A 26186-nucleotide genomic window follows, 5' to 3' on the forward strand; every position below is an offset into this window, starting at 1 on the left:
CCCTCAAAATGTATTGTTAAATACATGCACAGAACAGAAGCATTCAAAATCTTAGCTAATTCTAATCTTGTCATTCTCTGGTTAACAAAACTTAATGTTCCCTTACAGTTTTCAGCATTAAATCAAATTGATTATCTTAGCACGCCAGAAAATAACAACACAGATCATCTAAAGTGGTGCTATGAGAGGTAATTTTTTTCCTTCAGTTTTTCATTATTTTCCAAATATTCCACAATAGAGATGGATAACTTTTTAACTGACAGGTTTTTTTAAAGCTTAATTCTAGACCTTTCATTTGCATGGCTATAAAACTATACTGATTAACTGCAATAAAATGAACTAAAACAATACAGGAAGCAAAGATGTCAAAGGTTAAATTTAAAAAAAAAACCTCATGTATTATGGAATAACATTAATCCTCATTTCTATTTACTGTAAATGTTTTTCTAAATTAACAATAATAAGAAACACTTGAATTTACAAATAGATCTGGCCTGAAGATTTTAGTTTTTTACTGTAAGACATAACTTGATGAAAAGTCATTTTGACCTGAAGTTTATAATAAAATATGAAGGAATATAGCAAATTTACTCCAAATATGAAACCTCAGGTTCAAATCATATCTTACTTGAAAATGTCAGAAGTCTATTACAGATTCTGAAAACCCACAAGAAACAAACATGTTTTAAAACCTGGAATTATATGTTTTAATTGGTTCTCAGCAGCGTGGGTAAATGAATGACACTGATGATTAGCTTAGGGGAGAAAAGCAGAAAGAAAAAAATTTAACCAGTAGCTTTTTATCACCACTCTTTAATAGCTGACATCTTAATATGTTTCTGGAATGAACAAATTAAAGGTATTATATATAGCAATCTGAATAATCAACAATAACTTTCTTATAGTCTTATCAACTGAAATAACAGAATTTTAAACATGACTTAGCTTTCACTTCGTCACATTAAACCATACTCTTCTGTTACTCAGTTCATTCATTTCTTGAGTGCCTGCCTTTAGATGCCAGGTGTTTGATCTAAGTTTTCAAGTAGAGTTATTATTCAGCTTAAGCGACTCTATTTAGTTGTCAACAGTAGTTAGAGCAGGACCTTAAAGAAGAGGTCAAAATTAGATCAATGTTTAGATCCAAAATGATTATAAAACATACCAAAGGTCATGGAACATAAAGCATTACTGAGACGAGTTCAATGTTTAAAATACCTTTTCTTTTTAAGGATAAGCTATAATATATACATGCATATAGAGCTATATACATTGGATTGTGGCTGCTACTCCTGACAGATCTTTTCTCCTTGGATGCACTTAGAAATTCATGAGAATACCACTGAAACAGGACTTTCTAAACATTTTTAAAAACCTAGTTATGAGTTAAGTGACTTGTCACACAGTGAGACGGAAAAACAACTGATATACATTGTTAATTTGTTCAAGTAATGTTATGTACAGTTTTATTGCCAGTATATGCACAACAGTAAGCATAGAACTATAAATACACAATGTAATTAACAGTAGAAAACAAAATTGTTACAGATAAAGTGGGGGATATAGAGAAACTATTTTCCTGCTGCTAGAACAAAAAGGAAGGAAGGTAAAAGCCTATCACAAATCATCCATTCAGAACTCTTGCCTTAAATTCTTTACATACATTTCTACATTTTTTTGATTAAACAAAGAAAGTACAGATAACTCTGTAACAAAAGCAAATTGCCTCCCTAATAGGTATTTGCCTTTCCAGTCAAATTCACTTTATGTTAGGATTTTTTAAAAAGTCAAGATGAGAAATCATTAGTATCCTGGTTCCAAATTACCAAATTTGCCTTCCACCAAAACTGGTAATTTTTGCAAGTTGGTTGCACATGAAAATAAGAGGTGTAGCAAAAGGTGATTAAAAAAATTTGTTAAAAAGTAACAGAAAATCACCCTTTTAATAGTTTTCCAAAAGACACTATAGGCAGCAGCTCAGTTAAAAGTATTAGCCCTGAAGAGGTAGAGAATTTGAGCCCATTATACAAAGATAATAACCTTGGCACCATCTTCTCTCTCATCAGGATCAATGTTTTCAAGTAAGACAATTTCATGGTAAAAGGAAACCAGGTTCCACCATTTAAAGAAAAGGTGCTGGTCGACTCCCATGTCTCAATAATTAGTTTGTTTATTAAATGAGAAACAGAAGACGGTCAAGGACACACATGCACTTGATTTTTTTTTATGTTTCCATTATCAAGTTTATTCATAAGTGAATTTGATATTAATAAATAAAAAAAGCATCATTCACAACAAAGATAAACAAACCAAAAAACCCTGCAATGAAACCTTCTATTTTAATAAGTAACAGGAAAAACACAGGCTGATGATTTGGTACAGCTTTCTTAAGGGATCATAGAGGGGACATGGTTTTAAATAAAGATGGCAAGATCAACAACCAACAAAGGATATCAGCCTTACAGAACTGGCTGATTCTGTAACATTTCTTTGAGGTCTTAGTTTTAAACTACCGATCACCCCAAAGAAGTTGCAACTAATTAATGACGTGTATCACCATCACACCAACAGAGTCCAGCTGTAGTTCAGATTAGTCCTGCTTTATTTCACATCATTTCAATATTTCTAGCATAGGACATGATACGGAACAAAACTCAAAGTAGCAATAAAAATATTATTCTGCATTTGAATAAAGGCCAAAAAATGTTTTAGACTGTTAAACTTTTAAAGCTTTAAGCATTCCTGTTTAACCAGCATTTTAAAAAATGTATACAGTCATAACATTGGCAAAGGTTAATGGGACGACAAAGAAGTAAAACATGTGAAATGATGAATTAGATTAAAAATTACTTTGTATTGACCAACTGATGTTAATACTGCTTCTTTTGAATTTGGAATAACTATCATAAAAGTTACATGCAGACTGAGGATAGCCCTCTGTTACAGAAAATACAAAACAAAACAAAAAACTAAAACTGGGAAACAATGGCAACTTCCAAAAGATGTATTTGAAAATTTCCTTTCATTGATGAGGGTGGTCTGTCTGTCCTTTCTTTGAGAGACCTGGTTCACTTCCATCAGCTTCACTAACTCTGTCCAGAAACATCAGTAGTGGGATCAGCTCCTCCAGAACCCGTTTGTGCGCGTTTGATGTAAAGATTCAGTAGCTTCATCTGCAGATTCAAGCCAAACACGTCATTTGAGAAAGCTGCTCTCAATTACTGTAAGATGCTCATTAAAAAAATTATACATATGTGAGCTTCAAAAGATATTTTAGACTGAGGGGTTATTATAACGCCCCAGTTACTGTTGATCATTAAGAATTAAAAAAAAAAATTTTTAAGTCTCAGTTTGTTCAGGACAGTATTCTAGCATGCCTTTTCAAAAAATGTTATAGTGATAACATACAAAACTTAGAAGTCACCATTAAGACAATAATGATAAACATTTGAGCAGTATGTGCTATACAATATACTGCCTTAAATTCTCTCTTTTTATCTTCACAACATTTTACAGATGAGGAAATCGAGATACAGGATGTGCCATCCCTGCCTAAGGTCATAGGGGTAGAGAGAAGTGGGCCAGGAGAGGCAATTAGGCACTTGGGCTCCAGCACCCAAGATCTCAGACAACTACGTCACTGCTCTCCTAACAAGAATGTTTTTGATTTCTCTGTGTCATTTTGCAGTCTTTATTGTATGAGATCATATTTTTATAGTTTGGAATCAAAGCACATCCAATTCTGTTTTCTACTTTTTTTTCACCTAATGTCATTCTCAGGTATTTTTCCTACCTACTGTCTTCACATGCAACATTACTACTGGCTGCCTAGTATTCTGGTAAAGTGCTGAATTTTAATTCTTCTACAGACAAATCTGGATTATCAGGACCTAACTTAAATTTATGACAAAACTCTGGATACATTTTTCTCTGAAAACCACTTTGTTGTTCAAAGTTTGCTTTTTTAACATTCTCTTTGACCGAAGGGTTTTTAAACCTGGTGTCCACAAGATTCAGAGGCTCACTGAACGCTCCCCGCCCCCATGAAACTATGCGTAAAATTTATCTGTATGCATTTATTTTCTTGGGATGAGATTATAGCTAAAGCTCAAAGTGGTCTGTAACACAGAAAAGGTTAAGAACCACTGCTTTCTCTTTCTCTCTCTCTTTCTTTCTTTCTTTCTTTCAGCCACGCCACACAGCATGGCTGGGATCTGAGTTCCCTGACCAGGGATCAAACCTGCGCCCCCTGCAGTGGAAGCACAGAGTGTTAACCACTGGACCTCCAAGGAAGTCCCTAGAACCACTGCTTTAATCTGTCTATAACTTGTATAGGTATTTATTGTAAGGTATATACCTGAGCTCTTTTTCTTTCTATGTATTTTTTCTTCCCTTTGCTACTTAAAAAATAAATTTGATTATAGTAATGACAACTGTTAGGATTGGGGGAAACTTTTTATATGAAGGTGAGTGTCTTGCCAGTTAACTGGTTCATAAACCAAAATTCAACAATCATAGTTTATCCTCACCCCTTAGAACAAATTTCAAGGTTTTGATAGTATCAAAGAAATGAAGAAAGCAAGACTGATTTTGTGTTTTTTTGCATCTTAAGGACTAATTGGAAAATTTACTTTAACATAACAAATCAAAGTTAAACATTTATTGTGATCATCATAAGAACAGAAAGAGGATAAACAAATACTTGATTATCATAGTTCATAAAGGAAAATTTTTTTAATGTTCAATTGTTCCATATTTGGGGACATATAAATCCATGGATATATAACTATTATTTATTCTTAATTAAACAGCCTTTGGGGGTAAGGATTTCGGAATGGGAGTGAGGAGAGTCAGTTGGTGATCAATAAATAACCAGAAGCTGTAGGCATTTTTTTCACAGCAGTCTACCAACCACCGTACCAAACCGCTGACCTCACCTGAGTAACAGATGTGAAAGTACAAACAGCTAAACTGCAAACGGTAAGAGGAATAAGTTGGATTTGCAAAGCTTAATTAAAATCCGAATAACAAATTTACTCTTTTTATTTAAATTAATTAATTAATTTTTGGCTGCGCTGGGTCCCCGTTGCTGCATGCAGGCCTTCTCTAGTTGAGGCGAAAGGGGGCCACTCCTCGTTGCGGTTTGGGCTTGTCATTGCGGTGGCTTCTCTTGTTGTGGAGCATGAGCTCTAGGCACGCGGGCTTCAGTAGTTGTGGCACGCGGGTTCTAGAGTGCAGGACCAGCAGTTGTGGCACACGGGCTTAGCTGCTCCACAGCATGTGGGATCTTCCTGGACCAGGGCTCAAACCCATGTCCCCTGCATTGGCAGGCGGATTCTCAACCATTGCCCCACCAGGGAAGCCCCCAAATTTACTCTTTAACACACTCAAAGAACTAAATTTTGAAGAAGGACCCACAGCCACCATCTTTAGAACAGAGCAGCACTACTTACTTTACTGCCAGTGAGCTGACTGAGATGTGGTTTTAGTTCATCACCAATTACCGCATGAACAGCCACCAGGCAGAAGACACAAGCTTTCCGAACACTGCTCTCCGAATTATCATAACCCTGGGAAGAAAAGTCCTTGTTAGCACTCCTGCAGGATCTGAGGAAAGTACCATTCCACAGAGACAGAAGTGCAACTCAAAGAGGAGATCCCAAGTATGATGAGGAGACAGAGCTTTACTGACTGGACAAAGTTAATTTCTCACCTTTTCAGGCAGAGACGTGCCCTTCCCTCCTCCACCTCGCCTTCGGCATCCCCACTCCACTGTCAGACTTCCTTATCGGGTTCTTTCTTACTTAGCTTGGAAAGCTGCAATCTTCTGACTCTGGGGCTGCCCCTCTGCCAATCCACCCTGCCAAAGTCTCTGAATTAACCTTCCTAAAGCAGTCAGCTGTAGTGAATTCAACAGCTCCTCACTATTGAATAAAACCTAAACTCCTTGGCCTGGCAGTCAAGGTACTCCTGTAATCCAGGCTGAATTAATCTTAACATCTGGCCCATCCCTACCATTACTCTAAGTTATTCATCCAACAAACATTTATTCAGTACCCACTATATGTATGACACACACCTATTATGTATATTCTGTTCTTAGCACCAAAGCACAGATAAGAAAGGAAAAGATTTGGATCTTATCTTCAAGCACCTCACAATTTAGTAGTATTCGGCTTAGAACAGTCACAAAGGTAATACTATAGAAGCACAAAGAAATGAATGATTAACTCTCTTCAGGAGGGATCTTAATATACATACTATGTAATATTAGTCATTAAAATTACATTATAGAATATTATTTATTGGATGGAAAAAGTTCACAATCTATGATTAAGCTAAGCAAAGCATGTTACAAAATATGATTCCATTTTTTTAAAGTATTTATATGTATGGGTTTGTATGCATAGAAAAAAAACCACATTAAATGGTAAGTTACCATGCTAAATGGTAAGTTTTATGTTATGTATATTCTACCACACACACACACACAGCTAATTACAGAAAGTCTTTGCTCCGAACACCTAAGACAGCAGGAAGGCTTGGTCATGCCACTAGTGTTGCCTGGCAAGTGCCTAAAATAACCGAGTCCCAAATGTATCACACATAGCTTATTCCTCCAAGCTTTGCTGCTTACCTGTATTAGGCCTGGCATAATCTCTGGCAAAAGCAGGTTAAGGGTTTCCTTGGAAACTCTCTCTATCACTTTTGTTTGCATTTTGATTGCAGCCAGATTAATTGGGTAATCTGCAGTTTGGATGATGGGACAAAGCACTTTGATGCACTGCTCCGGACTGATTGAAGTGGCCAACACTGAAGCAGCTTCCTCAGCAGATCTCACCACCTAAAACAAAGAGTTCAACATTTAGCAGGGAAGTAATTTTGTAAAACGTATACTGTGGCCTGGATGTATACATTTCATGAAATAAGTCCTAGGACGTGATATCTGGGATTTTCTTTGAAAACACTAAACAAACAAACATAAAAGGTGAGGGTACAGATAAAACAGGTTTGGCAAAACGTTGATAACTGTTGAAGCTAGAAGATGGAAACATGGTGCTTTTTTACATCTTTCTTCCTTCATTTGTGTTCTCTTAATGTTGGCTTGATTCAGTGATTAAAAGCAACTTTAACATGATATTGTGGTCTAGTTCTGCAGGGGAGTGGAGGCTCTGTCCACCTAGACTACACTGTGACTGGAGTCCTCTGCATCAGCCACGCTGAGACGCTGGTCATTGTTAGGACCCTCAACTCCAGGAGGGCTTGTGCCTTTTATCAAGTTATTAACAAAATAAAATAAAAATCATTTCATTAATATGTTATCAAGTTAACAGGCTATTTCCCCTACTGTTCATAATGATTTTCTTTCCTTCTATATTGGACTTGGGGCGGGTAAAACACTGGTTCTGCAATCAAGAGAAGAAACAATTATCTATATTTTTATTGGAAGCTGTAATCTCTAAAGATGGTCTTGAAAACATGTAAAAATTATTGCTTTTGCTGCTACTTTGGTATTGTCTCATTTGTGCTCTCAATCTGTGAGAGGTACTTATAAAGGTATAGTGGAAAATACACTGCAAGTCAGAAGACCTAGAGCTAATTTCAGCTCTAACAGCTTAAGAATGTCAATTTTATCTTTGGTAAAAACTGGTATGCTACAAGGCCTTATTTAGGTCAGAAGGTGGATAACTAAACTACAAATATTACATAGTTTTTTTAAGCCTTCAGCAAGATGCTACAGATGTACCACTACTAAACACCAAGTGGATTTTTTAAAAAATCGGATTAAAAATCCAGGTAGATTTAAATCTTATGGCTCACTCTCCTATAAGATTCACAGTCACAGCTTCTGAAAAGTGAATTACCCAGAGGGTTTCGATTTTTTCATATCCTCACCAACATTTCTTATTATCGTTCTTCATCATGTGTGTGAAGTGTGGTATTTCATTGTGGTTTTTTTAGCTGCATTTCCCTAAAGATTAATGAGGGTGAGAATCCTTTTATGTGCTTACTGGCCATTTGTATATCTTCTTTGAAGAAATGTCAACTCAGATCCTTTGCTCGTTGAAAAACTGAGTTATTTACCTTTTCATTGTTGAGTTATGAGAGTTCTTTATATATTATGGTGGTTAGTCCCTTAGACATGATTTGCAAAAATTTTCTCCTATGTTATGCTCTGTCTTTTCACTTTCCTGAGAGCATCCTTTGAAGCACAAAAGTTTTTAATTTTGATAAAGTTCAATTTACTCTTTTTTTCCTTGTTGATTATTTCTGCTTTTGGTATTGTATCTAAGAAGCTATTGCCTAACCCAAGGTTAACAAAGATTCACACCTATGCTTTCTTCTGAGAGTTTTACAGTTTTAAATCTTATACTTAACTTTAATCTATTTTGTCTCACTGCTGTTTTAACTCTCTTTTTTTTGACTTGTCTTTTGCTTATGTATTGCTCTGATGCTTTCTCTTAGAGTTGCAGTCCCTATTTGAAACTTGCTTTTCTAATTATTTTAATAAAAGTCCTTATGATTATCTCATCTCACTGGTTATCTCATCAGTGTCATTGGTCATGATGGGGATATCCTGACTATAATGTAACAAGACAGGTTTACAGGACTCTTTCAGGAAAGCTGTACTCATTGTTTTACTGAGTAACTTTTAACAGACATCTAGCTCCTATAGGCAATTTACCACTTTAAAATAACAATGATTCTTATCTTCATTAGTTATTTTTAAAAAACAAATTCTTATTGGTAAATGGAAAGTGAAGTTAAGATTGGTGAACTCTAAATGGAAATCTACAAGTGAATTATAGGAGAAAATGAAATCATATAAATTATATCCTAGAGCTCACCTATTTTAGGTAAAAGGCCATGGTATCAATATAATTCGTTAAACAGAAAAGATTATATGTTTGCTTCTCAATCAGATACTACCTTGAACATTAAGAAAATGCTTGCTAAGAGTACTTCCAAACAACGTTTGTATGTTTCATGCAATAATATCAGAAGTACTGTCAGGTCACTTACCTCCTTATGAGGATCTTTATGTGCTTCCAGTGTTTTCATGACAGTCAGTTCTGCATAGTTTTTAAATCTTGCTGGTTGATGCCTTAGGATTTCTCTTAAAACCTTTAATGCCAAAGCCCTGATTGTAGGCTAAGAAGAAATATTTTAATGTTTTTAATATTTTGGGTTGTAGACGATCTTTATATTTTCCATTTCTGTAACTTAAGGGTCTTAATATGGGTTGGGGGAATTGCAGACAACTGCATAAAATATGCGGTATATTACACAATTAAGTTTTCACATCTCTAGTTGAAAACTAATACTTCTTAAAGAAACCAAGAACCACTACATTCTATTAAAAAGGAAGTTTTACTTTTGAACAACTAATTCAAATATGCAAAAAAAAGTACTCTCCTATAAAAATTTTATCAGCAACCTTTCATTTTCCCTGTTGTCAACTGTTGAAAATCACTGAGCTGCTTGGTTGGGAAGAAAAAGTACTTTACAGTGAAAATTTCAGGCAGAAAGAAGCAGCAGAAAAGACTCATTTTCCCAATTTCCAAATCTGTGTAGCACTTGATTAATAGGCAATGACAGGCAATCCAAGACAGGAAAAACAGGCTATTGTTTACATATTCTGCCGTTTTACCTCTTTATCCCCAAGGGTTTCAAGCAATAAAAGTAATATTGTTTTGAAGTGTTCATCCCAAACACTGAAAGATTCTTCCTGTGTCAGTTTCATGAGTTCATAGAGGGCGATTTTTCTTTCTTCTACACGTTCATTATGGTTAGACAACTCCTTCAATAACTCTGCAACCAGGTCAGAATGGTCTAGGGAAAGATCTGTCATAAGGACATGATGTTAATTCTGTAACTTTATAGGTCAACTTTCACAAGTACGGGGATGACAACGTTATAACATCATGAACACAAACAGAAAGTTGCTTGTAAAAAAAAAACAAAACCCCAAAACAAAGAAAAATGACCAAGTAATATTCTTTTCCATTTGTCATTCCCAAAACCTCAATGCTAGTTTAAAACCATTTATAATAAAAATTCACAGGAGAATTGTATAATGAACCCCCACGTGCCCATCACCCAGATTTAAAAATTATTAAGATTTTACCATTCTTACATAATCTTTGTACCACCCCCCCCAACTTTTTTTCTGAAAAATTTTTAGCAAATCCCAAATGTATCATTTCATCCTTACACACTTAAGCATGCACTTCTATGTTGTCATGCCAGGAGGCTCACAGTGTCTGGGTACTCAATTTTCAGCGATACTAATAAATGATCACTGGATTTAACTGGTAACAACTTGATCCCACCATTGTAAAGTTCCCCGTCAACCTTTTAACTAATGATTTCACCCACTGATGTTGCTAAATCAATTATTTTATTAGGAGTTAAAAATGGGTTGGAATTCTTCTTTGAGAGTGAGTTTATCAACTAGAGATATTTTGATTGCCCTGAAATACAGTTTGATAGAAAAGGCAGAATACCTAATATGTTTCCCTTGAAATTTCTAAGTGAAGAGTTGGGCCCAGTGGTTATCAAGGAGTTTTCATTTGTTTTTGCTTTCTTTTTTTAAAGTATAATTATGAACTCATGAATATTATGAATGTTAAAGGACACATTATTTTTCAAAGTCATGAGATAATGCTTTGAGAAATCTTTGTAGGAAAGACAGTTAAATCCAAAAGTTGACATTAGAACATTAAAAAATACCAGAGCTCTTCCTAAATTCTTTTGATGATAAAATACATGATAAATTCAGGTTTGAGGGACTTGGGCAGGCATTTGCTTGAGCTTGTGCCATAGATTCTTTTCCCTTCTAACTCATTCTCTGGAATAAAATAATCACAGAACATGGTGCCTAAGCCTAGAAGGTACACCTGGGGTCACTCCCTCTCCCAAGTCTCCAGGAAAGACAGCTAACACTGTGGAGCTGTATTCTCTGTGGCTTCACTTGGCATGAGTATGCTGGCCTTTTGGAGAGGGTTGCTGCCTACAAAAGGAAATGCTCAAGAGGAAAGAGCACTTTTCCCAAAAATGAACTTTGAGGTTGTAGTTTGCCACATGGTTCACAACTGGTCCATAAAAACAGAAGCTACTGTGCCTCATCCTGCCAGCTGGTTAGCCACACTGACCTAGAGATACCAATGGCCTGACATTATAGGTCTCAGGGAACCCACAACTACAAGTAGGGAAAGAAAAGTTATATTTCACTTAAGAGGATTCAGAAACCTGAGGAAAGGAAATCAAGCTGAACTACTAGAACAGATGACTTCTACTGGAACAAAACTAACAGATGATAGGGAAGGGAAATTGAACCAAAATGTAATGATAATATTCACTGCCTATAAAAAAGGAAGTTTGTTAGGACAACTTTTGTGGAACTATAATAAGAGCACGAAGAACTTCTGGTCCCCAAACACTCATACACAGAGCACAAAATGTGATTACTGAATTTAAAAACTTGAGATAATCTGGAAAGAATGATCACTGAGGAGAACTAAATTAGGGTTTTGGAAGATCAGGAAGAACCTCTGCAAAATGCAGAGCAAAACCATGAAAAATGAGAAATTTGAGTTCAAAGATCTTAACTTGGAGAATAAAAACTGTCTTATAATAATTTCATTTGTATAGACCAACATTAGAACAATATTGCTGGCTTAACAAGAACTACTGCAGCAGGATCAGTACATCTCTATAAACCACTCAAAAATCACTCCTGTGAAGTTACATTATCAGACTTTCAAAGATGTCATAAAATCATTCTGATAAGAGTATATTTTATTTCAGCTGAATCAAGGGAAATCTCAAGAAAATGCTTTGTTTCAAAGGAACTCAGTTCTCCTCTTCATGAATATAGGCTTTGTAATTAGAAGATAATTAGAAATGACTTGTCATATAATGGTCTGGACAGATGACTGACAGGAAAATAACTTCTGCCAAAGAAAGCACATAAATTATTTGTTAAAAACTGAACTATTTATGTCATACAAACGAGATAAACCTAACGTACTGAATTAATTAAGATAAAGTATAATCAACTGTATTTCCTCTTCTGACACATAGAAGCATTGTTGTTCTGTGAAAAGAACACAGGCTCTGGAGTCTCACCAAGCCTCTGCCCCTTAGCCTTTGTGTGATAGGAGCACACTCTCAATTACTGTGGAGGCTGGGTTTTCTTATCAGTAAAATGGGAAAACAGCACGCACTTCCTAGGGTCATGGTGAGGACCTGGGCCTGAAATGAGTCTCCCTTGAATAACAGTATCACCCTCACTAGAGGTAGTACATATTCTGGAATATTATAGTCCCTGGTAAACTTTACAAAGGTCATAATTAGAACTGGCCATTAGTGGGTTTGACTTGTTAGTTTTGATAAATGTATCACTAATGTGTGTATCTGTCTGTAATATGTACAGACACATCTGAGTAAGAGAGATACTTCATAAGTCTCAGAATTTTAAAACAAATTCCTACTTGAACAAAATAATTATCTCCCGCCAAAAGTTTTATATTTTAAAAACAAAATAAGGAGAAATTTTACTTGGGGGCAGGGCATAAAAGAACAATTAAAACAGCAAAATGGAGGTCAGTACGTTAAAAAAGATAATGTCAGCAATGTTTACAATAAAATAATGTCAAATAAGGTCTTCCCCACCTCAAATTTAAAAAAGAAAATAGACAGTAAATGAAAACAATTGCTATATGAAGCTTGGAACAACTACTATTTTGGTGTAACTGAAGGCTTATCTATCTTCAAATGTTTCAGAAGTCAATCAAGTATTATGCTGTGAAGAAATAACGTTCTCAAGTTCAAAAATATTCTACCCAGTTAGGTTTCAGTTATATAATTTCCAAAGATATTTTCCTTTAACAAATGAGAAATATATGATCCTTAGTAAAGGAGAAGAGAATTAGACAATAAGGGGGTGATCTTGCTAAGTTGTCATAATTTTGGCTTTGTGGTACTTGTGATATATCAAGCCTCAACATGAGAAACTGGTAAAAACACAATTCCTCAATCTCATAAAATGAAGATATTTTTCCATTTATCAAAATTACAGGCCTGGGGACAGATTCCCAGGCAGAGTACGGAGGGTTTCCACACGTGAGAGTGGGAAAGATAGGGTTTCAGAGCTCAGCTAGAACAAGAAGCGTGTCCACATGTAGTGGCAACCAGGTGTGATGTGTCAGGGCCCAAGCAGAATGGCACTGAGGCCAAGGAAGTTGAGGGTGGAATGGTAGAGCCCAGCAGGGTGGGGAGTGCATCCACGCAGGTGAGGAGGTGGTGGCCGAGATGGAGAACTGGCTGCACACAGGAGGATTGATAAAATAAGTAAGTATATTCAAGATAACAGAAGTCAGGTTTCTCACAGGGGGTTATTAATATGGAAAGGGAGAAACTAAAATTAACCTTATGGTGCTAGACTAGAATTGGAGTTATTGGTATAAACACATAGCTTTTGACAGATACAGCAATAGATATAAATCAGCGTGCATGCGTGTATACACACGTACGTGTGTACACAAACACACACACTCCCTAGCTCTAGTCACTTAAGAGGTCTGGGGAGTAGTGATGTCCCACCAGCATTGAGTACACCTAGTGCCCAGACTTTAGTCTTTAAAGACCATTTTCTGTTAAAAGAAACCAAGGATCGATCCTTGGAGAAATGGTTGATTCCAGGACTGAAGCAAGGATGGTATAAGATTTTGCTGTGTCAGAATGTAAGAATGGGGACATGTTAAAAGGACACAAAAGCCAGCTTGAATGGGATCCTGATGGTCAAATTAAGGACAATTTGAGCATCAAAATAAATAAAAACAGTTAAACATTATAGCCCATTGAATACAACAGGAAACTATGTGTCTGTACAGTTATAAATATTTATTTTTTTTAAATAAATAAAATTTAAGTTTAATGAGGAACAGGATATTTACAGTTTTAAAGTACCTCTCCACAAAACACTTATTAATTACAAAATGAGTAACTTCATAGTGGAGAAGCCAGTTAGCAGCACCAAAATCAAGTGATCAAAATTACATCACCAATCTTGGGGCAAAGGGAAATCATGTGTTAGTTGAAAGATGCACTGACACTTCTGTGATACGGATGCCAAGAGTACAAAATCTGAATCCAATCATCAGAAACATCAGACAAACCTAAATTGAGGGAAATGCTACAAAATAACTGGTCTTTAACCATCAAAAGTGCCACGGTCATGAAAGCCAAGAAAAGACTGAACACTGAAGGAGACGTGATGATTAAATGCAACAGACATTCTGAACTGGATACTCCACTATAAGATATTATCGGGACAAGTGGAAAAACTCTAAGGATGGGTAGTTATTAATGTAGCACTGATAATTCCCTGACTTTGATGAATATATTGTAATTATGCAGGAGACTGTCTTTGTTTACAGAAAGTATGTCCTAAAGTATCTGAAGCGATGGCGCGTCAGTTTGGCAACTTACTCTCAGATGGTTCAAGAAAAAGTTCCTTCTACTGTACTCCCAACTTTTAAGCTTTTGACTATTTTGAAATAATACTTAAAAAAAACCCCTACATATATATATATATATACCTATATAGTGCATATGTATGTGAGATATATATAGCGGAGCCGAAGCAAGAAATGTCAGTTGTGACCTCTGTGCATAAATACTTTAAAACCCATTTAAATTAAGCTGCTAAAGCTAGGTCTCAATCACCAGGCTGCTGCTACTATGCAGGGTTCCAAGGGCACTTTGCTGCCAGGTCCAATTCATACACTTCTGTTATGCTGCTAATCATGACTAAACCTCAACAGCATAGTCAACAATTTATGATAGATGAAAATACACCAAAGTGCATAATTGTGGCGATTTTATAGATTCTTATGTAATTTAGACAGTTTGGTATGTTGTCAGAATTTTGCCTTTGTGATATATGTGATACATTAAGTCTCTTAACATGACACGTTGGCCAAGATATGATTCATTGACCTCATTAGTAATCAAAGAAATTCAGAAGTGAAGATATTTTTCTATTCATCAAAATTAGAAAAATTAAAAAATAATCTGATATCTGATTTCTCAGTCTTCCTAACAATTAAGGAAATGCTCATTAGGATGACCTATTTTATATCCATCACAATGACAAAAAATAAAAACACTTAAACATTCTGGGTTGGTGAGGAAATCAGTACTACTTAAACTGGCCAAGTGTTTTGAGTTGGTAATTGGTAGTAACTCTCAAAACAAACTTACAGATATCCCTTAATTGGGCAATTCTATCCCTAGAAATCTCTTAGAATTACCTGTATGTGTACATAAATTTTATGCAGAAATATGTTCACTGACAGCAACACTGAGGGAATAAAGGGAAAATCAGAAATTACCTAACTATGAAATCATGAGAGTGTTGAGGGGGAGACTTTCAAGTTTATTTACATAAAGTTATATATTACTATACATTACTTCGTTAAGAAAAGAATTAATGGATCATGTAATTTGTAGAGGAAAAGAATGTAACTCCTTACTATTAAAAATAAGTAAAACATTTACAGTGTTCTGTACTTTATAGTCAGTTCTTATACACCTTATCCAAACCTTACTGCATACTGTGATCAGAAGGGCAGGTAACATAGCATCTCCAACCTAGGGACAAGTGAGATTCAGGAAGGTCAACCAACTTCCCAGGTGATGCAGCATAGGGTCAGAGCTTAGACCTAAGCCAACTCCAAATCTTAATGGTAGCTTTTCCCATATTTGATTCTTGAATGTATCTTATTAAAGAGTTTATGACTTCACACTCAAAAGGCTATTGTAAAGAATGGGTATCCTTTCAAAGGGTTTTGTCATTCTGGTATAAAAATTGAAAACTAAACGAAATGTGTCTAGAGATAGACTAAATTTATAAGCTACAACTGGTTTCAGTTGTTTCTGGGAGGTCACTGAGGTTTTCTTGATTTCAAGGATGATATTAGGATGATTAATCTGTCTCTTATTCAGGGTCAGAAAACCACCAAACCACTAGAAATGAGCTCCTAGAAGATGGGAGAGAACGTTCCCACCCCCAAAGATCCTTACTTTTTAGGGAGTTACAATAAAAGAGCATGCATATTTCATTTGCTTCGTTGATTATCAGTCCTCCAAAACACAGACAGTAGCAGCAGGACCCAGGACATACCATCAGGAAACTGGTCAGCATCATCATCAAACATGGCTTCCTTGAGGGCAGACTTATTGAAGGGACTGATGCTATCTGAGTAGTTATACGGATTATAGTCTCGAGAGCGTGGAGAGGAGTGAGCAGGCATCGAATGGAGCAATGAAGTTTTATTATCAAGGGCTGTTTGGCTTGAGTCAGTAGCATCACCTCCTGCTCTTGGGTCAGACATCCCAGGACCGCCACATGTCTATTAATGGGAAGGGAAAGGCAGAGCAAATTAACTCCTTTTTAAATCTCTTTGAAATTCTAAAAAGATATTTCCCTACTGCTTCACAGGCTATTTTAAAAAGGTAACAATAACCAGCCAAAAAAAAAATTAAGTAATGGAAATCAACATGATGAGTTAAAACTTACATGCAAAAAGTCACAGTTTTTTATAAAGAGATGTAAAGAAACCACAGCCATAAGGGCAAATAAGAACTGTAAAAGAATGCTGTCTCTCCTCCTAGAGAATGGACTTGAGGACAGGGGAGGGGGAAGCGTAAGCTGGGACAAAGTGAGAGAGTGGTAGTGTATATATTGACATATATACACTACCAAATGTAAGATAGATAGCTAGTGGGAAGCAGTCACATAGCACAAGGAGATCAGCTCGGTGCTTTGTGACCAGCTAGAGGGGTGAGATAGGGAAGATGGGAGGGAGGGAGACGCAAGTGGGAAGAGATATGGGGATATATGTATATGTATAACTGATTCACTTTGTTATAAGGCAGAAACTAACACACCATTGTAAAGCAATTATACTCCAATAAAAATGTTAAAAAAAAAAGAATGCTGTCTCTAATGATTCCTATAGTTTCCTTGCCAGTGGCTTGATCAAGCAATATATACAATGTGACTAGCAACAGTTTCTCTATGCTAGTTAAAGATACAAAAGGACTTTCATTAGCAACACAGAACTAAAAGCTTAAAGTTGTAAATTATACAATGACAGTGTGTCCAACAAAGTATAAAAAAAAACAAATTAAAAAAAGGCCTACTTAAGAAAAAATAAAAACGTCCCAAAAGGACTGCATAACTTTTGGAAGGATGCCTGATGGAGTTCGGGCACATTAACATACTTATCAAAATATCAATTGTGATCATCAATATCACCATTACCACCGTCTACTGAGCAACTCTGTGCCAAGTTGTTAGCTAGGTGCTTCACAAATATCCTTTAAATATTTGCTGTGCGCCTTTTCCATGCTAGGTATTATTCTTGGCACTGGGGATATATTCTTCAACAAACGAGAGAATGCTGTCTATCTTCATGAAGTTTACATTCTAGTGGAAGGACAGAGACATTAAGAAAACATAATGAATAAGTAAAGTATGTGGTACAGTAGGAGGTAATTAGTGTATGGGAGGCAGTACAGTATTATAGGGATCATGAGTTCTGAGGTGGGAGAGAGGAGGCTGAAGATTAAATAGGGTGGTCACTGAGAAGCTACTGGAGCAAAGACTTGGAGGAAGTGAGGAAACTGGCCATGGCTATCTGCAGGAAGAATGTTTAAGGCAGAGGGAGTAGCCAAGACAAAGGCCCCGAGGCAAAAGCATGCCCAGCACAGTGGTTAAGAATCTGCCTGCCACTGCAGGAGACAGGGGTTCGATCCCTGGTCCGGGAAGATACCACATGCTGCTGAGCAACTAAGCCCATGTGCCACAACTACTGAGCCTGCGAGCCACAACTACTGAGCCCGCACACCACAACTACTGAAGCCCACGAGCTCTAGGGCCCGCGTGCTGCAACTACTGAAGCCTGCATGCTGCAACTACTGAAGCCCACGCGCCTAGAGCCTGTGCTCCACAACAAGAGAAGCCACTGCAGTGAGAAGCCGGTGCACCACACGAAGAGTAGTCCCTGCTTGCCACAACTAGAGAAAGCCCGCATGCAGCAACAAAGACCCAACAGAGCAAAAAAAAAAAACCATGCCCAGTAAGTTGAAGGAACAGCAAGGAAGCATGTAGCTAAAGCAGAGGAGAGTAGTAGGAGATGAGGCCAGAGAGGTAAAAAGGGAAAAAAGTCTACTGTATAGACTGTGGCTTATATTTTTTTTTTTTTTTTTTGCGGTACGCAGGCCTCTCATTATTGGGGCCTCTCCCGTCGCGGAGTACAGGCTTCAGACGCGCAGGCTCAGTGGCCATGGCTCACGGGCCCAGCCACTCCGTGGCATGTGGGACCTTCCCGGACCGGGGCACGAACCCGTGTCCCCTGCATCGGCAGGCGGACTCTCAACCACTGCGCCACCAAGGAAGCCCTGTGGCTTATATTTTGAAGATGGAGTCAACAGATTTCCTGCTGGACCGAGAAGGGAGGATGAGAAAAAGAGATGAGAAAAGACAACTGTTCTGTCCAAGGTTTTTGGCTGAGCAACTAGCATTGCTATCAACTGAGATGGGAAAGATCAGGAGTTCAAACAGGCAGCTGGATGTGTGAACCTGGAAATCAGGAGAGAGGTCTGGGCTGGATGGAGTCATATGATTTATTATATGCATAATAATTTTTAAGGTATGCAGTAATATCCCTATTTTCCTTAGGAAGACATGGAGGCTTAGAAGTGATAATCTGACTAGTGAGTAAATGCCAAACTCACTTCTGCCAGAATCCACTACTTGGCCTCCTGACACTGTACCCTGCTATCACTGGGGAGAAAGTCTCAATTAAGCAGTGACTCTTACTAACCTGTTACTGGTACCATAGGCAGCTTTTGGGGTAGGGAACCTCAAATACGAGTGGTAAGCAGGTTTTTGGCATCCAGTTTACTAGGCTCATCTGCCATACAGGCACGGGGAGAAAAACAATAGCAGGAAGTCAGGAAGCAGAGCAGGGAGCCCTGTCGAGATTTGCTGAAGCACTGCAATGTTCTATAATTTTGTAAACACTGAGAAACCACAGATTCCACAGGAAATGGTGGGATAGCTTGTTTTGAGAAAAGTCTAAGCTGTGAGAGAAAAGTCTAAGAAGAAGCAGAGTAAAAAAAAAACTACTTTTTTGTATAATGGCGGGGTAACAAACTGAGCAATAATACTCACAAATGTCAGAAAGATGGGTCATAACATTCTTAACTGGAACCGCAGAAACTGATGAAACAATCACTATCACTACACTGAACAGGAATAAAAAAGGTTTAAACACCTTATTTTGTCCTACAAGACCCACGTGATCTGGCCCATGTTCCCATACTGGCTTTCATCCTGGTTCTCAACTGTACAAAGCTTGCTCCCATCTAAATGTCTTCGCACTTGCTACTTCTTTTATGGAATTCTTCTCTCCTAGATCTTGTACGGCTTTATTTAGGTCTCAATGCAAATGTCATCTTCCCTTACAACTTAATCTAAAATAGATTCACTTTACATTCTAACCTAGAACTCCACAGTACTCATCTCTACCCAAAAATATACAAGGAACTTGAGGGCAGCGACTCTGCCCAAAACAGTGCCTGGCACATGGTAGATACTCAGTAAATACTGAGTAACTGACCCCTGGAAAATTATCTTTGAAAATGACAGAAAGCAAAGTTTAAAAATAAAACAAAATCAAAAACTCTTTTTTTTTTCCAAAAACTCTTAATGAAAACACGTGCGATGTAATAATGTTCAAATACTCACTGAATCGCCTTCATCTTTTTTAGAATCCCTTTTCAATGGCTCATTCATATCTTCTTGACTGCGGAAGCTGAAATTCTGAATTGCTTCAGTGACACCTCTAAGAGAGCTATAAATATCTTCAGAATTCATATTTTCTGTGTCATAATCAAATGCACTATGAAAAAGACAACAATTAATTTTTATCTGTAGTTTTAAAATACAAATATTTTTGAGGAGACTACACGGGATATTTATAAAGACAGGATTAGAGAATGTATATGCTCTAAAGCATAATTAGCAAAACGAAACCTGACAGCTACAAATGGCTAAAGAACATGTCCCACTGATTGCCCATCAAGGGCAGCTTACAGTGACACTAGAATGCACAGCCCTTAACAACTGGTTTGTCTTTTCACCTTCAGAAATGTTCTGACTAACCAGAGGCCAGCAAATTACGACCCCTGAAATCTTAGAATTTTTTTTACATTTTTAAATAGTTGAGAAAAAAATCAAAACAATAACATTTCATGACACAAGAAAATTACATAAAACCCAAATTTCAGTGTCCATAAATAAAATTTTGGAACATAGCAATGCTGATTTATTTAGCTATTATCTATGGCTATTTTCACACTACAGGAGCAGAGCTGAGTAGAGGTGACAAAGACTGCATTGCCTGCAATGCCTAAAATATTTACCATATGGACCTTTACAGAGAATTTGCTAACCCCTGTGGTTAACTCACAATAATGGTACTGCTTAAAGAGGAGATAAATGTATTTTATATAAATCTGTAAGAAGGCTGAGAATTTTTTTTTTTTTTTTTTGCAGTACGCGGGCCTCTCACTGCTGTGGCCTCTCCCACTGCGGAGCACAGGCTCTGGACGCGCAGGCCCAGCGGCCATGGCCCACGGGCCCAGCTGCCCCGCGGCACACGGGATCCTCCCGGACTGGGGCACGAACCCGTGTCCCCTGCATCGGCAGGCGGACTCCCAACCACTGCGCCACCAGGCAAGCCCAGCTGAGAATTTTTAACAGTGAACGTAAGTGTTACTGATCTGAATTCTATAATCAGATTCTAAAATTCAACTGAGTATGGAATTTAGCCATCAAAATTGTCACATATGTATAACATGGAAAAAACAGGCTACATGATAAGTTTGCAATTGGTCTGCAGTATAATGAAGCATCTTATAATTGTAATGAATATGATGAAGCATATGTTATGATATATGGTTAATAACAAAAATCAAGCTAGTAAGTACAAATATGACCCACTAGACAGAGTGTTTTAATTTTATTTTATTTTACTTTTTTTTGGCTGCAAGGCTTGCAGGATATCTTAGTTCCCCCACAAGGGATTGAACCTGTGCCCCCTGCAGTAGAAGCGTGCAGTCCTAAGTACTAGAACGCCAGGGAATTCCCTAGGTAAAATTTTTTAAAAGGCCAGGAGATGGGAAAAATGTTAATCCATTAATGAGTTAAGAACTTCATCTGAAATATAGCCCATGCTTGAACTGCACAAGTGTGTGAAAATTTCACATGTCTTATTAAGGATCAATCTCACAGTCACATCTTTTCCTAACTATACATATTGCCATTTTATATTTAACCCTTCCCTATTTTTTTTCTTTATTTTTACATTTTTGTCTATAAGGTTAATTTTTTCTTCTATTTTTAGAGGTGGCTGGCCAATATTAGATCTAAATATTCATCATTATAACTTGACCTCAACACTTATATTGAGTATTATAATTGAAAGACACAATTGGCAATTAATGGATTTATACAGCATATCTGAGAAACATAACTATGCTATTTAATGCAACAAGCAGTAATTTCCAAAAGCTGTGTCCCTAAGTTTTCCTGTCACTTACAAAAAACAGTTCCATATCCTATAGATTATTATCCTCTAAAGGGTTAAGTTTTGGAATAAACAACATTTTTAAAATTTGCTAAGTTTCTATGTGTCTAAGACCTTTCAAGTTGAGTAGAAATCAACTGGAATTATATTAATGTCTGTTTTTCTAAGAATGGGGAATCTGCAAATACAAACCATGATGGAAAATAACCCTTTTATCACCTTGGAGATAAAGTATTCTGCGACGTGTTGGTAGGAGAAGTAAGAGGACTGGACCAGTTGGCTGGTGACCGTGGTGTTGGTCTTGTCAAAGGACTCCCCATGGAACCCTGATGGACGGAGTCAAATAAACATTAACATATGACAGGTAGTTCAACCAAAAGGCTCTTCAGGAAGCCATACAATCAAGATGTTGAACAGCATGAGAGAGCCATACTTATAGGTCATTATTTTAAATATTCATGTACTTATCTCTAGTTTCTGTGGGAAAAAACTTTCTTCCCATTCAGAAATCTAGCTCTTTAAGCCTTTTTATTGTTCTCCTCACACACTTCCTTCTCTCAAATACTACCACAATATCTTTTTCCTCAAAGATAAAACAAGATCCCAAATTAACAATTTTAAATTAGCTCCCTGCTCTGAGACAATTTTCCTTCCTCCAACCATTACGAATGCTCAAATTCTGTTCCCTCTTGAGTTTGATTTACAAATGAATTTTACAAAGACACCAAAGGAATAGAATCTGGTCATGTTAGTAATTTGCCTATCTCTTAAAATATAACGAAACAATACTTTCTCCTTTTATTTCTTAAAATTTTTTAATTTTTATTTTTTGGCCATACCGCACAGCTTGTGGGATCTTGGTTCTCTGACCAGGGATCGAACCCAGGCCCTCAGCAGTGGATGTGAAGAGTTCTCAACACTGGACCACCAGGGAATTCCCCCTTCTTTTAAAAAAACTGACTTTGGTCCCAAGAAATTGTTCTCAGATTGCTCTCCCCTTAGATATCTCAATCCTGCCATAAGTGCATCTACTTTCTCCTTTATCCGTTAGCAAAGGTATCGCTCTCTTTGTCTTTTTAAAACTTAAGTTCAATTCTTCAGGCATATTATGTAAATGGTTTGATACCATTTAAATATAACACTAATGTTTCATTTACTCAGATCTTACTTCTCCAAAACAAAATCCTGTGTTATCCAACCACCTATGGGCTGACAAGCCTGTTATTATTAAATGTGAACACACCCTTTAAAGCACTACCCTCCTCGGGACTTATTTGTTATTCCTGGAATAAGTCATCCTTTCTGGTCCTCAAATAAGGACTGGTTCATCTAAAGAGCATGTCCTAATTCTCATGGCTTGCAAAGCTGATGCCCTCATCTAAGTTCTGCTACATTTCACTTTCCTTGTTCATACCCTGGCCACCGTTCACCACCATCTTAATGTACACCAAATTATAATAGAAACATGATAGGCCTAAGAACTCTATTCTTTCCAGGAAAATATTTAATTCTGCCCAGAAAATGCTGCCCAATGCAGATACAAAAATTGTACATTAGGATCAAAGTTTACTTCATGTAAAAAAAACAAAAACAATTATTGTTAACCAGTCATCACATTATACAATGGCCAAGAAGATAACTGAAAAATACCTGGGTTCCATTGCCAGTGTTTCGAAGGTGATTATGAAGAAGTTTGGTAGCACCATCCTGAAAAGTTTTTGGTAAAGCTCCTAATAACATTGTAAACTCTGGGGTATTGAGTTCAAATAAGGAAATCAGGACTGACTGCGCTGCCTAGAAAAGAAAGACATACAAGAAGCATATGAATATATTTTGTTTACTCAAAGGAGACCATTTTCTTCACTCAACATTTCTGTTCAATAGTGCAAGGCCATCTTTCCCAGGGAAAAAGATGTTCTTATATGCTTTAAAATTTCTTTGCTGGAAGAATAAAATCAAAAACTATTTGACTTACCATTTATTTTTTGAAGGTAAGACAGGAATATGTATAACAAAAAGTATAACAAATACGACCTAACAATCAATGGCAAAAGTCAACCAGACAGTTTCTAGGATTACTCTGTCAATATATGCTCCTACTTCAGTTTTCCTAAAAAAATTATTACAAGAAGAAAGATGGATGGAAATAAGGAACTACATCCCTAAACTATACAAAGCCCATCAAGAGCAACTTAGCACTTTAATTTTCATTTTCTCAATATAGGATTCTTTTTTAACATATTTATTTCTTTTTGGCTGTATCGGGTCTTAGTTGCAGCACACAAGATCTTTCGTTGTGGCGTGTGGGCTCTAAAGCACATAGGCTCAGTAGTTGCGGTGTGCAGGCTCTGTAGTTGTGGTGCACAGGCTCCAGAGTGTATGGGCATTGTAGTTGCAGCACGTGGGCTCTCTAGTTGTGGCACGCAGGCCCAGTTGCCCTGTGGTATGTGGAACCCCAGTTCCCTGACCAGTGATCAACCCACGTCCCCTGCATTGGAAAGCTGATTCTCTCAACCACTGGACCACCAGGGAAGTCCCATTATATGATTCTTAAATTAACCAGCTGTATTTAGTCTTCTCTCAAAGCAGCTAATCTTAACAAATCTACAATTCGAAGTTAAAACTAGTCTAATGTTTCTGTGGAAATGGGAACAAAAGAAATGTTACTCAGATCAGTTAAGAAAACATAAATTTCCTTTCTTCTTATAAAGTAATCAATTGAGTTATTAAAAGATTACACAGAAACTTAATTGAGAGGAGAAAGAAACCCAAATAGTTCACGATCATGACTTGTATGTAAATGTGCACATCTTGTTCTGGACCCTTTCTGACCCCACTCTATGAAAACCTAAGTGTTCCACGTTTATGACATCTAATAAACAACAGGAGGGGAATGGTGAAATTAAGTTACATTGGCACAATGACATACTACACAACACAGCCTTGAAAGATGATGTAGCTCTATACATGAAGAGACTGGGAGAGGACTATTACATACTGCTGAAGAAAAAAATTATTAAACACCGGTAACATAAGCTCATTTTGTTAAAAACAACAACAAAGTATACACTGTGTGGGTGTGTACTCTAACATGTTAATAGTGTTTAAATAAAGCTATTTGCATTTTGAAACAAAACTTTATGATCTTGTGTCTTTTTGGAACCTAAACAGTGAAAGGATCTCAAGTTAATTTGAGCAAATGAATTAATAATTGTTAAGGTATATTTTATTCCACCTAGATTGTATTTTGGTGTATGAGATGCAGCTTTATTTTCTCTCTAGAGACAGACAATCGAACTGTTCCCAAACCAATGAGTGTATCCTTTCCTCATGACTCAAAGTGACACCCTTATCATGAACTAATCTTCTATATAAACCTGTTTCTCTGGACCCTCCTTTATATTTCATTGATCTTTGTCTATTTCTGAATCAAATAATACAGGTTTAAATTGCATGATTTAAAATGCAATAGCTTTATTTATTTTTTACTTTAATTTTTAAATTTATTTTTGGCTGCATTGGGTCTTCATTGCTGTGTGCACGCTTTCTCTAGTTGCGGTGAGCAGGGGCTACTCTTCCTTGTGATGCAAAGGCCTCTCATTCTGGTGGCTTCTCTTGTTGTGGAGCACGAGCTCTAGGCACATGGGCTCAGTAGTTGCGGCACACAGGCCCTAGAGCATGCGGGCTTCAGTAGTCGCGGCGTGTGGTCTCAGTAGTTGTGGCTCACAGGTTCTAGAGCGCAGCTCAGTAGTTGTGGCACATGGGCTTAGTTGCTCTGTGGCATGTGGGATCTTTCTGGACCTGGGATCGAACCCATGTCCCCTGCATTGGCAGGTGGATTCTTAACCACTGCACCACCAGGGAAGTCCATGCAATAGCTTTAGTATATTTTGATGAAGTCCTTTATTTCTGTTAGTTTAATGTCACATTTATTTTACTAGCTACATTTTACATTTATTTAAAAATAATTTTCCAGTCTTTAAATAAAAGTAACACATACTCATGGATTAAAAAAACAAAAACAAAAAACCTTTAGAAAAGGTTTTATAGTTCTCAATCCCCTGTTCAGCTCTCCAGAGAGTTCTTTGTAGTGCTTGTTTTTACTGATTGTTAGGTATACATGGGCTTAAATAATTATTTCTTGATATCAGTTAGGAACATTTTCTGGTGATTTCCTACTACATTAGATGAAAACTTAGGTTCCGTTCAATATCAGCCCTACCTCTCCTACCCTCTTCTCCCTTACACAACATAGCTAGTCCATTTTGTCACATTAGTCAAAATAATGTTTAAAAACATTAATCAGATCGTATCATTCCCTTACTTAAAACATGTCAATCAATGGTTTCTACAGTCCCATCAGTATTCTTCGTCTTGAAATATCCCCAATTCTTAATTTTGGTGAAATCCAACTGATCTATTTTTTCCTTTTGTTGTTTGTGCTTTTGGTTAGAATCCACTGCCAAATCCAAGGTCATGAAGATTTATCCCTCTTTTTTTTTTTTTTTTTTTTTTTCT

General features: G+C 36.9%; 1 protein-coding gene across 7 annotated transcripts in view; it reads right to left on the reverse strand.

Annotated features, from left to right (window-relative positions):
* Positions 1-1404: 1404 nt before the first annotated feature.
* The window catches only part of CLASP2 (cytoplasmic linker associated protein 2), a 175633-nt gene continuing 150851 nt past the window's right edge, over positions 1405-26186 (reverse strand). For 3 of the 7 annotated variants that reach the window (XM_024743456.1, XM_024743455.1, XM_024743454.1), the window contains 9 exons: positions 23319-23462; positions 21888-21994; positions 19826-19979; positions 16193-16421; positions 9653-9846; positions 9025-9153; positions 6638-6844; positions 5454-5570; positions 1405-3173 (listed from right to left, as the gene is read on the reverse strand). In XM_024743456.1, the coding sequence (XP_024599224.1) occupies positions 3087-3173; positions 5454-5570; positions 6638-6844; positions 9025-9153; positions 9653-9846; positions 16193-16421; positions 19826-19979; positions 21888-21994; positions 23319-23462 (1368 nt within the window). In that variant the 3' untranslated portion in view covers positions 1405-3086. The remainder of the gene's footprint in view (positions 3174-5453; positions 5571-6637; positions 6845-9024; positions 9154-9652; positions 9847-16192; positions 16422-19825; positions 19980-21887; positions 21995-23318; positions 23463-26186) is intronic. The other 4 variants (XM_024743460.1, XM_024743458.1, XM_024743457.1 and 1 more) reach the window with 2 other exon arrangements.

This window comes from Neophocaena asiaeorientalis, unplaced genomic scaffold (assembly GCF_003031525.2).
Source record: "Neophocaena asiaeorientalis asiaeorientalis breed wild unplaced genomic scaffold, Neophocaena_asiaeorientalis_V1.1 scaffold332, whole genome shotgun sequence".
Taxonomy (NCBI): domain Eukaryota; kingdom Metazoa; phylum Chordata; class Mammalia; order Artiodactyla; family Phocoenidae; genus Neophocaena; species Neophocaena asiaeorientalis.